Below are 14465 nucleotides of genomic sequence, written 5' to 3' on the forward strand. Positions count from 1 at the left end.
TTGGAAAAATTATTTTGGAATTTAAAAAAATTAAATTGTTTATTATATTTTGTATGAAAATTTGAAAAAATTGTAATGATGAGATAAGATGAGTTGAGATGAGTTTATATAGATTTTGAATGCAAACGAGGCCTTAGAATTATGCTACTCATAAGTTTGTGTAAATTTATCGTTTATTGTGAGACTCATTATAATTATATATATATATATAAAAAAAAAAGTCAAAACATAGATATTCTAATGTGTTAGCTAATGTAACAAACTTTCGTATCAACACTATATTTAATATGTCAATAAATAGATATGTGAATAAATTTTTTCTCATACTAGTAAGTATTTGTTGAGCTTTTCGTGTTTCCGAGAATGAAAGTAGCACCACTCATAATACATTTGATAGAACTTCAGATTCACCTCTCCTGTGTGACGAATGAATGTTTCATACACATGAGAGAACCCACAAGCCTAGAGTGCCCTCTAAAAATCCGTTTTGTACTCCTAGAGGAATTCATATACCAATGAATAAAAAAACAAATGAGGCAAACAATTGTGGAAAAGATAGAAGCATGTTTTCTTCAGTCTTCAGTGTCTATTTGCTATTGGTTCATTGCTACTCCATATGGGTATGCTAACCTTGAGGGTTCAAGTGGCCAAAATGGCTAAATAATGTTTAGTTCAAGTGGCTAAGACAATACCACCAGTACAACTAATCTATTGGATGACACATGCAACCGTAAAGCTGAGGGAAGTGGACAAATGTATATGCAAAAATTGAATCTTTAAAAGATCCTATTGAGTTACAAAACATAGAATATCCTGTTTCTTTTTAAGAAGAGGGCGGTATCCATAATTTTATTAAAAAGTTCATCCTTATAGCGGAGGAACATATTACATCGTGTTCTCTCTGGACTATTTGAAGAAAGTTAATGAATAATAAAAGACATGATAAATGATGCTATTTTATCCGGATAAAGTACACAGTAGAAAAGAGAATTATGAGAACTTTACATCACATACCATCATGAATTGACTTAATCTGAGGATTTTGGCAGTGAGGTGGAGGACCCAGAGAAAATATGACCTCTTTGGGATGAGATCTTGTTAATTGATGGATCTTTGTGAAGGAGCGGTTCGGTAGCCCGAACAATATGAGGAACAATCCCCAAACTTGCTTGTCTTTCTCTATAAGATGCCCAAGTGACCAAATAAAGACCAGCAATAATTAAAAAGCCCCCTATAACACTGTTTCAACATGCAAAAACAAGTAAGCATCATTCTTGCAAAGTTCCAACTTCAAGTGCTACAAACTTTGAGAAAATTTCAGTATTATAATTTGGGGAAAATACACTTTTCACCCTTCAATTAACATAAGTTTTTTTTTTTTTTTTGATAGGTAAACAAAACTTTATTGATCAAAGAATTAGGCAAAGCCTGATACAAATAAAAGCAACAGTGTGTGCCCTAATTAAGGTGGTGCCAAAGAAATAAGAAAGTCATGTAGGTCCATGCTATTGAAATCAACAGCAATGGCCCAAGTACATAGAGTAGTGTAAAATAAAGCTTTAAGTTCCTCTAATGATCTCTCTCTGTCTTCAAACGTCCTCGCATTGCACTCTTGCCACAAGCACCACATGATGCAAATAGGGATCATCTTCCAAACCACTTTAATCTGTCTCCTATATTTGTCCAGCTGGCCAACACTGCCACTACAGTCTCCGGAATAACCCAAGCCAGCTCTACTCGACTGATCACCTCACTCCATAAAACCCTTGCTGTCTCACAATGTAATAGAAGATGGTCCACCGACTCTCCCCCTCCCCTACACATACAACACCAATCTGCTATGATAACCCTCATTTTCCTCAAATTATCAGTTGTGAGGATTTTGCCCAACGATGCTGTCCACAAAAAAAAATGCAACTTTGGAGGGTGTCTTATGTCTACAAAGTCTTTTCCAAGGAAAATAAGAGTTAGGCTCTTGAGTGAGAACCTTATAAAAAGAGTGAACCGAAAATACACCTTTCCCAGTGGGTGATCGCTACAATCCATCTTCTTGTTGATTGCTCAGTTTAACGGAGTACAAGAGGCTGTAAAAATCAGCAAAGCTGCTCATCTCTCAATCTTGTACTGCTCTACTAAAACTGATGTCCCAATGGATCTGTCCACCCGACAACCCATGACAATCACCACTGCAACGTCTTTATCACTAGCAATTTGGAATAGTGACAGAAATGAAACTTGTAGGGAGGTATCCCCACACCAAATATCCTTCCAGAATTTAATCCTGGAGCCCTCCCCAAACTGGAGTCGAGTGTGTCACGTAAAAACCCCCCATCCTCTTCTAATGTGTTTTCACAAACCCACTCCATATGCTCCTCTAACTTCTTTAGTACTCCTTCCCCCCCAGATGCCTCCATATTTATGCTCAATCACCACCTTCCACAAAGCTTTTGGTTTCTTATTATATCTTCACAACCATTTGCCAAGTAACGTTTGATTAAAGATCCTCACATTTCTAGTACCCAAACCACCATTGGATATAGGACGACATACCGTTTTCCACTTCACTAGATGGAATTTGAACTCCTCCCCCATGCCACCCCACAAGAAGTCACGTTGGAGCTTCTCAATCCAGTATACCACACTTGCAGGTGTAGGAAAAAGTGATAAAAAAAAATAAGTTGGCAGGTTAGAAATTGTACTTTTGATCAAAGTGATCCTGCTACCTTTCGATAAGTACATTCTCTTCCATCCCGCTAATCTCTTCTCTATCTTCCCAATCACCGTCTCCTATGAAGAGGACGCCATCGCAACCACCCCCAACAGAAGTCCCAAGTACGTCAAAGGAAGAGAAGGCTATCTTACACCCCAACGTGCTAGCCAGCTGCCGTATATTAGGAACATCTCCAATTGGAACCATCTCTGATTTATTTAAATTCACTTTCAAACCGAAGATTGCTACAAAATAAAGCAGCAAGGCCTTCAACACTTGAATCTGGTTTTGGTTTGGTTTGTGTATCATTTGCAAACAACAAGTGAGATATATTAATGATACCCCTATCTGGAGTTCCAATCGAAAAGCCATCCACAAAGCCATTATTAACCAAAGCCGATGTCATCCTGCTTAAACCCTCCATCACAAAAACAAACAACAGAGGCGACAATGGATCGCCTTATCTTAGGCCTCGCGAACTATGATAGAAACCAGCTGGGCTACCATTTATCAATACGGAAAATTTCACCGCTGATATGCACCAACGAATCCAAGACTGCCACCTCTTACCAAAACCTCACCTCCCAAGAAGGTAGAGAAGAAAATCACAGTTAACATAATCATATGCTTTTTCCATATCAAGCTTGCAAATGATCCTTGCTATACCAGTCTTCAGCCTACTGTCTAAACATTCATTAGCAATAAAAAACGCATCTAGGATTTGCCTACCTTTAACAAAAGATTTTGGGGTTTGGTGATGATCTTCCACACTACTTCACTCAGTCGATACACAAGTACTTTGGATATGATCTTATACACCCCACTCACTAAGCTAATGGGTTGAAAGTCCTTAACCTCATTAGCCCCCACCTTCTTTGGAATCAACGCAATGAAAGTGGTATTTAAGCTTCTCTCAAATTCTTCAAACACAAAGAGCTCCTGAAACACCTTCATAAGATCTTTCTTGACGACATCCTAGCATTCTTGGAAGAAACCTATAGAGAATCCATCAAGCTCCAGAGCCTTGTCTTTACCCATCTTCCTCACTACTTTGAAAACCTCCTCCTCCTCAAAAAGCCTCTCCATCTGAGATACATCACTTGGTCCAATGGTATCAAACACAAGGCCATCAAGGGAGGGCCGCCATCCCATCAGCTCAGATACTAGTTGCTCATAGAAACCAACTACATGGTCGAATTGTCTGCTCTTCCCTACATTCCATCCTGTCAATCTTTAGCATCTCTGTGTTATTGTTTCTCCCGTGAGAATTTGCAATACTATGAAAGAAATTTGTGCTTTTATCTCCTTCCCTTAACCACAAAGCTCTTGATTTTTGCCGCAAAGATGTCTCTTCTAATAATATAATTCTCTCTAGCTCCGACCCCAACAACGCCTTCCGATCTAATTCTTCCTGAGTAAGAGGCCTAGTCTCTTGGAGTCTCTCTATTTCCTGGATCTCTTTCAACTTGCTTTTCTTGTTCTCCCCTATGTTTCCGAACAATTGCGTGTTCCACAACTTCAAGTCTCTTTTTAACGCTCTCAATTTTCCCACAAGGACGAAACTAAGGGTACCCTCAATTTGGTACGATGACCACCATTGCCTTACTCTTTCTACAAAACTTTCAAATTTCAGCCACATGTTTTCAAATTTGAAATACTATCGTCCTCTACGGAGGCCACCACAATCAAGCATGATAGGCCAATGATCCGACTAAATACGAGGCAAACACTTTTGCCAAACATCCAGGAATGACTTTCCCATTCTGGAGATATTAAGAAGCGGTCCAACCGAGACCATGTCTGATTATTAGGCCACGTGGTTGTACCCCCAGCTAGTGGCAGATCAACCAAGTTTAAGTCAGAGATGTACTCAGAGAACTCAACCATTGCTGGCCGCCCTCTTCTATTACCTGAGGACTCACTTGGAAATTTAATAACATTGAAATCTCCCCCAATACATCATGAAAGCCCCACCAATTGTGCACTCCTGCTAATTTGTCCCACAAATATGCTCTGTTATTGTATAAGTTTGGCCTATAGACACTTGCAAATGCCCACAAAAAGTTATCCAACACACTCTTAAAAGAGCATGCAACCAAGTACATCCTTATGAAATCCTCCATTTTTTCCACCACCTGTCTATTCCACATAACCCCAGCCCCTCCTGATGCCCCATTCGAGGCCAAATATACCCAATCCACACGAACACAACTCCACAAACTTCTCACAATTTTCTTATTGATCAGCTTCAACTTAGTCTTCTGTAGACATACAATGTCCGCCTTCCACTCACCAAGCAAGTTTCTAATCTGCATATGTTTATTGATCTTGTTGATCCCGCGGACATTCAACAACACAATTTTTGGTCTCATTGGGAAAAGGCTAGCCCCTTCCCTTTCGACTTGCCCCTGCTGGTGCTTCCCTCAGTATTCATTGACCACGTCAACCTTTTAAGCTTCCGCTGTTTTTTGGAGCCAGCTTTTCTTTGTTGTTTATGCCCCGCTTCAATGGCTGTAAGCAAGGCCATAAACTATTCCTCGTAGCCTTCGCACTCCAAACCCACGAATTTTTGAATATCTTTCACCTTATCAATGACCCAATCCGAGACCTTAGGAAGGCCAAGAAACATAAAGTTCAAAGGCAAAGGATCTACCTCCCTACTGTCCATCTGTGTACCTCAGGAATCTTCCACCAAAATAATTTCACCCAAATCTATGTGCTCACCCATGGCCTGGACAATACTCTGAGAGATCTCATCATCAGAAAACACCACTTTCGCCCCATCAGAGTGCACAAAGTCCGCAAAAACCTCCCCCTCCTTCAGATCGAACTCAGATTCTTCAATAACCTAAATAAAAAGGTTTGTCGGCGTTGCCCCCTCCTTCTCGCACCTCATTGGCGTTGTCTAGCCCCCACACGGTAGAGAACAGCCACCAAAAAGAGTTGAAGAGCACTTCGCAAAGTCTAAGGACGAAATCCGAGCTTCCCGCACTTGTGAGCCGTCATCGGAGGGTGCCACCGTCGAGTTATTCCTACCTGTTGGTAGCTCCACCTGCGCCGACGAGCTACGTGGGGTGGTCCTCGTCGGCAACCCACCAGTATCACCGCTGGAAGAAGCACTAAGGCTATCGCTGACCTACTACTGGATTCTAGGCTAAGGCTCGACCATTTGGCCCATGAGTGGCCTGGATTGCCTCTCTTCGTTGCCTCCCGATGGGCCTTTGCACCAAGCCCGACCCCTTACCTTTAAACTCCCCAAACCTTACACCTTCATATACCCTATTTTGCCTGACAGAAACTTTTATATCTACAATTTCCTTTTGTAGGTACTGTAAGCAGCGCATCACCTCTTCCCACATCTTGTGCACGTCCCACTCCACCTTCCTGCCATTTCCCACGTTACGTACAAAGTGAGGGGCTCGACGTGAGTAGCTGTCAGAGAAGCTAACACCACCACCTCCCCCACTCTGCTCATGGTGGGCCTCCTTTGTTACTAGAACCTCCTTGTATGACTGCAGCAATGGCTTCTCCACCACCTTCTGCTGCCGTGAAAGGCCCACCTAAACAGCTCCCCTACTACCTTCCTGCATACACTCACCCAAGGCCTCCCTCAGCCTCCTCCATCCTCTTCCCCCCTCCACTTCAAGTATGAAGATGAAATTTCTTCTTCCACCCTCACCATATTCAGCAACCACCACTTAACCCCCAGGAATTTGAACACCTCTGGGCTATAAAGCTGCGATAACCTTCTCTAATGGTGCTATAGAACTCCTTCTCCCCTCTCAAACAAACCTCCAACACCTTCTGAAGCCAACCCACTATACTTTTTTCTACCATAATCTCATGATCCTTCTTCCATCCTCTCTCAATGATATGTAGCAAACATCCTTTCTTCACTAACAAAAATAATTTCGAATCTATCACCAATTCCCTTGTGAACCCCATCAAAACCAACTCAGCACTACACCAGTAGAAACATTGTCGGTTACAAGAAGGAAGTTTTTCGCACACATGTACGGAGAGAAAATGTTAGGAGAGAGAAAGAAGTTCAATTAACATAAGTTTTACACCTTACACACCGCCAAAACAAATATGCTACACCCTCAAATAGCACCTTCCATTAAAATCCGAATGTTAATATTGTGCCACATTACCTATTTGTTGTCTCGTCATTGTAATAGTCAGATTTAAATAGAAGGTGTTACATGACAAAAAGTGGTAGTTTGAGGGTGTAATGTGTCTGTTTTAGGTGTTCATGTTGCACAATGTTAAATACCTGTTAGTTGGGGGGTGAAAATGTATTTTTCCCTTATAATTTTGATTGCAAAAGGATAATCTTGAAAGAATGCTAACAGTAACATATTACTAGGGAAGGGTAGCAGAGGAGGGAAGGGGGAAAACAAAGGAGGCCACCAGATGATAAGATTAAGCAAATCACGGAATCTTCGGTATATCCAGGGCAAATCAACAAGTAAATTAAGTCAAAAAAATTGTACTGGGAGTGATTGAAGCAAAACCTTCCCAAATAGATAGGACTTCCAAGAAAAATCCTTGAAAGGAAGGCAGAAACTGCAGGTTGGAGTGGATTGTAGAGAGCTACCAATGAAGGGCCCAAGATCTTATTGCTCCACGTTAGGAGTCCATAATTAAGAGCAGATGAAACAGTTCCCTGAAAAAAAAGAGTAATGCTCTTAAGTCTTAACATAGTCTTTCCCTAAAGTGAAGATATATAAATGTAAAGTTGCAAAGTGAAATACAGGCATTAATCACATGTCCCTGTTTTTAGATATAAGAATAGTTACTGGAAAGCAGCTATAACAAAGTCATTTGAATACTAAAAAGAATTTTGTAGAAGAGCCATGGAAAATTTCTCTCATTCTATTACTTGCAAGAGGGTTATAGTGACCACCATGTAAATCTGCATGCAATAGAGTCATCATCCATTATGAAATGAAATTTGTTGCCTTATATATAAGACTTGAGAGAGTAGGCTCCCACTTCACCGAGTACCAGCAGCTTATGGTTTTTTCCTTAAATTATTAATCCTTGCAGTTTAAAAAGCTCGTTCAACCCATACACAAAGCTTTGAAAAAAAAAATGCATAAATCAACCTCTTATGGAATTATTCCCTGCTATCTAATAGTCAGTTATAACAGAATAGAATGACAAGCATACAATAATACTTCTGTGAAGTTTAAACTCTACTATCTACTTAGTAAGCAAGACCAGGCGTCCCCGTCATTTCATGAGTTTAATACTTCTGTGAAGTTTAAACTCTGCTATCTACATTCCCAGCTTTGTTATTGAAGCTGCCATCCCAGATCAATATGATGATCCTACTGCACAAAATGTTTAGTGTTTACGCATGCTGTAGGTCTTGCCAAGTATGTCCATAAGGTTTTATCTAGCTCAATGAAATTAAGTACACATCAATTTGAAGGCATTAATCAATGTAGCAATTCGCTTGGTGGTTTCAATCCAGCTCAGCTAACCTTCCTTGAACTAGGTATGGTTTAAATTCCCTTTCTGCACCCCCAAGTATAGAATATAATATAAGGGAATGTAACTTGTCCAAAAGCAAATCCAGCTCAGCCTACCATATAGGACTATGGCCGAGTACAGATTAGGCAGGCATTATGTCCAAATCCAAAATTATATAGTAAATCCACTAAAATGACTTTGCAGCAATAATCTTGAAAATTGAAAACTTTCAAATTCACTCCAGTAAATAATGGGGTTCACTCAGCAATCTAGTTCTTAAAACAAATTTTCAGTAGGATCAAACTTTGGCCGTCCACTGAAAACTGACACCTGTTTAATAGTTGAATGTGTTGGCAAAAGCTGTGCAGGTAAATTGAAGCAGCCTACAACTCAGCTACACGAATACCCAATTAGCACAAGATGTCATGATTAGATGTAAACTGTGCTTCACCTTCCATGGTTAGTGAAGGCTGATCATCCCAATGTTGACCATAATCATTGCGAATAGAGGACAATCCCTCTTCAGAAAACAGAATTATCATCATATACTTCCTCAAAAGTTAAAATAACCAGCACATCCCATGGACCCAGAGGATAAAAAATTCCAAGAAGTTTTTATATCTAAGGCATAAAGGAAGTTGGAAAGAGACATGTAAGATTCAAGACAGATATTCTTGATGGAAAAACTTACAGCATAAATGACAGCAAAAAGCTCAGACGTTGTCAAACTCCAGCCAGTTGACTCATTGTTCATAAAGAATGCTGATGTCACCATCAACAGAGCACCAAAGAATTGTGAATATGCCGTGACTGACAGGCTGGCAGGATACTTTGCCAGAACTGGAGCCTGTAAGTTTTCCCATCAGATTGAACATACACAGATTGAAGTGGCAATTTTGATCTACAAATGGATGGGTTCATCAAGTTCTCTTATCAGTGTAAAGCTACTTAACATTTTTTTCTCATTAGCAGCCATCTTGTTAAGTGCCATACCTAGAGAACTAATTTAAACCAAAAGAAAAGGTTCACTAGAAAGCTAATGGAAGAGATGAATGTAATCACTTAAACAATATTTGAATAAATTATATGGCATGTATAATCAAGAGCTCCTGAGTTTGCATAAAAGGGTATTTCCTCAACTCTGTATTGGCTAGTTGCTAAACATATGTGCACAGTTGGAATATACGTGATTCTGTGTCATATAATTTATTTTAAAAAGTAAGAAAAGGAATGATGCAGACAACAAACCAAAAAATGGAGAGAGCCTTATCTAAGTGTAAACAATATTATAATGTTGTATATCTTTGTTTTGATTATTTAATCAATGGCAATGTAAATCATTTTGTAAAAACAAAAATATCTAGTTCTGTACCTGAATGGCTAGAAATGTAGCCATGCACATACAGTTCCCAATTAAACATAAAACTCCTAGGTGAAAATGGTCAATTCCAATCTCCATAAAACTAGACATGAACCATCCAGAAGGCTCTGGCTGACCCCTAGCACTTATTTCACTTTGTGCTACAAAGTCTGTTTCTGTAGTTCCAATCAAGGCTGGGCCGCGGAACAGAAACATTAGTATGGCACCGGCAACACATACGAGTGTACCTCCAACCTTGGCCTGACCTTCAGTTCGAAGCAAGTTGACTCTTTCTGTACTGTACTGCATGAATAAGTCCACATATGATATTGAACAAGTAAAATCCATTGAAATGCAAATCTCTGTGTTTGATCTCTAAAACAATATCGGCTGACTTAAAGCAAAGTAAAAACTTGCCAACTGACCCCATCATTGCAGCCAATAGAAATGTAAAGACAGGAATTGAAGGCTGTATGGCAGCAGCATAGGTTGGATTTGTGTAGCCAAGACCAATAAGAAACAAAAGCTGGTTGCCAAATATCCTAATTGGATTTAAGAAAGCAAAGATATATTGATCAATTGGACATTGAGTCTCAGTTTTACTGATACAAATCAAATGATTGAGTAATTTATGACTAGCCCACTAAGATTGGGATAAAAACATCCAAACTTACCCAGTTAACCCAAGAAAGAAAAATGATATCAGGAGGCCTCTAGTCATTGGCAGCCGAACGCGTCTACAAACATGACAAAAGAAATGTTAAAAGATGCTTTCATTGATTTGTTTTTTCAATTCAAACAATCAACATGAAAGCAGAAGACTATTAAAGTTTGGACCCAATAAAAAACCGTGGACCCAACTACAATATCATCCATTAAATATGGAATCAGTTAATTTTGTGCTATAATCTGGGCCATGAATAAATGCCTCATCATTTACGGCGCCATTGCATAAATGCAGCAGGACACATAAAATGGCGATGATCCGAAACGATGGCATTCCAAGGAAATCCTAGCTTGATTTATTTTTACAAGAAGCAACTTTTATGCAAAAACAAATGGGATGCGCTCAAACACAACAGAAACAAAATTTTAGATGTTTTGAGTGACCGAAGTTGGTTGGACCTGTTTTCAACTGGAAATCATGGGACCCAAACTGGATATTCCTTTCGCTTCCTATGCAGCATCTATAAAGGAAATATCCTCAAATCAAGCAAATTCCTCAAATCAAGCAACAGAAAGAGAAAGCAGATTCTCAGCCTCAAATCAAGATTGTAACAGTCAATAAATTACTTGTTGATACTCTGTAAAAGCTAGCCTCAACTCTAGGATTCTTACTTAGAATAGCTTTTGTAAATTTTTATTTATTTTAGTACCAACGATTGTAATGGTGTGTGTGAATATTTTTGAAATAGAGCAGTAAATCAACTCTGTGCAATCTCTTCTCAAATTCTATCATGGTATCATCCAAGCCATCCTCCCATCAGAACTTGATCCCAAACTCTTGAAAACCCACAACCCCGTCTCAAACCCACCATCCCTAACAGACATTCCTCTCATTGCACTCAATATTACTGCCCAAATAAATGAAAAACTCACACCCTCAACCTTCCATCAATGGTGTGCCCAGTTTGAAGCCCTCCTCATTGGATATAATCTACTCGATCATGTCACTAGTGATAATCCTTGCCCTCCTACCACTGATCCCTCCATCCCCAATTTTCAAAAAACTCACTGGGTAAAACAAGATAAACTTATCCTTAATGTCCTTTTGGCCTCCACTACCACCACAATCAGTCTCTTTATTTCCGCTGCAAAAAGATCTCAAGATGCATGGACCAAATTGCATACTACGTATGCAAGCAAATCCCGTTGTCCCAATGGAAGGCCCAAACCACATGGCCTATACTCCAAAAGGACTAGTCAATGATACAATTGGAGCCCCATTGGAATCTTATAAAGAGCAAGAACTTCTCCTTCCCAAGCAATGTGGGATTTCATACACCACCAATCCTTATCCATATCATATAGGGTATCATAATTTTGTAACGCCCCAATGGAAGGCCCAAACCACATGATCTATACTCCAAAAGGACTAGTCAATGATACAATTGAAATCCCATTAGAACCTTATGAAGAGCAAGAACTTCTCATTTCCAAGCAATGTGAGATTCCATACACCACCAATCCTTATCCATATCATATGGGGTATCACACCTGCACTCGGGCAATGCAATTAAAGGAGGAGCTTACTATGATCAAGAAAGGGAATCAATCGGTTCAGGAATATTTGCACATTGTCAAAGCCCTTGCTGACGAAATATCTCTCATTGATCATCCCATTTCAGAAGATGATCTAACTCTGTACATCCTCAATGGACTGGGAAGCGATTTTCGCAAAATCGCAGCACCTATTCGTGCTCGGGAAAAGCCATTAACATTCGAGGAACTTCTTGATCTCCTCGTCAGACACAATGCATACCTTCGTCGTCTCAACACCACCACTCAGCAATTGGTTGCGTCGGCCAACTACTCCAATCGACGTTCTGGGTCTTCATCCAGCAGCCATAACTCCAAGGGCTTCTCCAAAAATGGGTATGGCCGTGACAATGGTTCCTCCAAACCAAACTCCAACTCGGGCTCCTATCGTCAATCTGGAGGCTCAAAAGACAATAAAAAAAATTACAAGTCCAATGGCCAGCGCAGGTATACACCAAAATGCCAGATATATGATGCACTAGGTCACACGGCAAAATATTGCCCACATCTGCACTGTGCTGAACATACTGCCAACTATATGTCCACTTGTCCTGCCAAGGACACAACATGGCTTACTGATTCAGGAGCTTCACACAACATCAATGGTGATTTGACAAATTTATCAGTTCATTTTGAATACGATGGCACTGATGAAGTTGTTATCAGTGGCGGTTCAAGTTTGCATGTCTCACATATTGGTTCATTGGTTCTCAACTCACCCACACGCACCTTCCATTTAAGTGACACTCTTTGTGTTCCTAATATCCCCAAAAATCTCATTTCAGTACATCATTTTACCTCACAAAATAATGTTCTTGTTGAATTTCATCATTTGTTTTTCCTTGTTAAGGATCAGACCACGGGGGTGGTTCTACTCAAAAGTGTATGTGAAAATGGTGTCTACACACTCCCGGAATCACTGGTGAAGGCTTCTCCGAAAATGGTTGCAAACATGCATGAACGGACCTCTATAGATGGGTGGCATAAACGTCTTGGACATCCATCTCAATTCTCAAAAAATCGTTCATCATCTTGTTAAAAATTTCTCTCTTCCAATAATACAAGAAGGACATAATTCTCATCTTTGTACTGCTTGCTCTGTCAATAAAGCACACAAACAACCATTTCGGTCCACTAGTCTTCAAAGTCATGCACCTCTTGATTTAATTTACATTGATGTTTGGGGCCCATCAAACACTATTGCCATTGATGGATCACAATACTATTTGATTTCGGTTGATCACTTCACAAAATACATTTGGTTCTATTCTATGGAAACTAAATCTGGGGTTAGTGCGATTTTTCCACAATTCAAACATCTTGTTGAAAATCGTTTTCAATCAAAAATCAAAAGTCTTTACTCGGATAATAGTGGTGAATTTGTAGCTTTAAAAAATTATCTTTCCATCCATGGAATAAGTCATTACACCACTGCACCTCATACAGCACAGCAAAATGGGGTATCCAAGCGTCGTCATCGTCATTTGGTAGAAATGGGCCTTACTCTTTTAACTGATGCATACTTATCATTATCATATTGGCTCCATGCATTTTCTACCGCAGCCTATCTTATAAACCGACAACTCACACCCCTTTCTAAATAACAAATCTCCATTTGAGACCTTATTTCATCAATCCCCAAATTACCTCAAACTTAAATTTTTATTTATTCTGGTACCAACGATTGTAATGGTGTGTGTGAATATTTTTGAAATAGAGCAGTAAATCAACTCTGTGCAATCTCTTCTCAAATTCTATCAGCATCAACCTTATCTATGCCCATATCGACAAATCATATTGATAGCAAAAGTAAAGAAATGACAGACAGGAAATGGGAATCAGAGAAAAGAAGAGAACGAAAGGAAAGGAAGGTACTTTTCCCGGATATAGGCGACGGGGGCAAGGATGGAAAGGGCAATGAGGTTGCGGAAGACGCAGAAGACGAGCTGGTTGATCCCAACGTTGAGGGCCACCTTGGTTATAACATGGTACCCTCCATTGAAGAGCTGAACGAAAGCCATGGCCACATGCGCCTTCCATGCCTCTCCTCCAAGAACCCCGGCTGCTGCTGACGCCGCCATCTCTCTCTTATGTATTGGAACCGGATAGGCTAAAGATAACTGAACAGGAAAAGAAAGTAACAGAGAAGAGACTTTGGAAAACGGTGAAAATACGATGTCCTGGGGATGGTGGTTCAGTTGATGGCCAAATAGTTAGGATGGTGATGGGGGAACTTCTGAAAACATGGAACACCGAAACTCAAGAGCTCGGAAGATCTTCAGCAACGGAAGTTTTTTGAGTTTTGTGCATCCGTCGTTGTGGTTTCTAATGACGACGAAATGCGTTTAATCCATTCCCGTCACAGAGTCGTGGCTGAATTTATGTGGCTCGTTTTTGTCTGTTTTAATTGAGTTACTGTTCTTCACACACAGAGAGGGGTCCAATGTTCCCGAATCCCAACCTTCATTTCGAGAGAGATGAATATCGCTTTCAATCCAGAGGATTGCAAGCCATCTTTGTAGCCAAACGAAACTGATTAGTCATCCTCTTAAATCTGCTCGAAAAAGTTTTTAGAAAGAGGAATGCTGGATAGAAGCTCAGGCCTCGCATAAATCTTTTTTAAAAAAATGAGATTTATTAATAAAAAATAATTTT

The 14465-nt window shown here is 39.9% G+C and overlaps 1 protein-coding gene across 2 annotated transcripts; it reads right to left on the reverse strand.

Annotated features, from left to right (window-relative positions):
- Positions 1 to 800: 800 nt before the first annotated feature.
- On the reverse strand, positions 801 to 14108 carry LOC121236998 (WAT1-related protein At4g19185-like). Of its 2 annotated transcripts, XM_041133546.1 has the most exons (7): positions 13686 to 14108; positions 10226 to 10288; positions 9977 to 10093; positions 9564 to 9849; positions 8883 to 9038; positions 7228 to 7379; positions 801 to 1239 (listed from the first exon to the last, which is right to left on the reverse strand). In XM_041133546.1, exons 1-7 carry the CDS (start codon positions 13889 to 13891, stop codon positions 1029 to 1031), a joined length of 1191 nt encoding a protein of 396 aa, XP_040989480.1. In that variant the 5' UTR covers positions 13892 to 14108; the 3' UTR covers positions 801 to 1028. The 2 variants fall into 2 exon arrangements, with proteins under 2 accessions (XP_040989480.1, XP_040989481.1); XM_041133547.1 differs by lacking the exon at positions 9977 to 10093.
- Positions 14109 to 14465: the final 357 nt, after the last annotated feature.

The sequence above is a fragment of the Juglans microcarpa x Juglans regia genome, chromosome 6S, assembly GCF_004785595.1.
Source record: "Juglans microcarpa x Juglans regia isolate MS1-56 chromosome 6S, Jm3101_v1.0, whole genome shotgun sequence".
Lineage (NCBI taxonomy): Eukaryota > Viridiplantae > Streptophyta > Magnoliopsida > Fagales > Juglandaceae > Juglans > Juglans microcarpa x Juglans regia.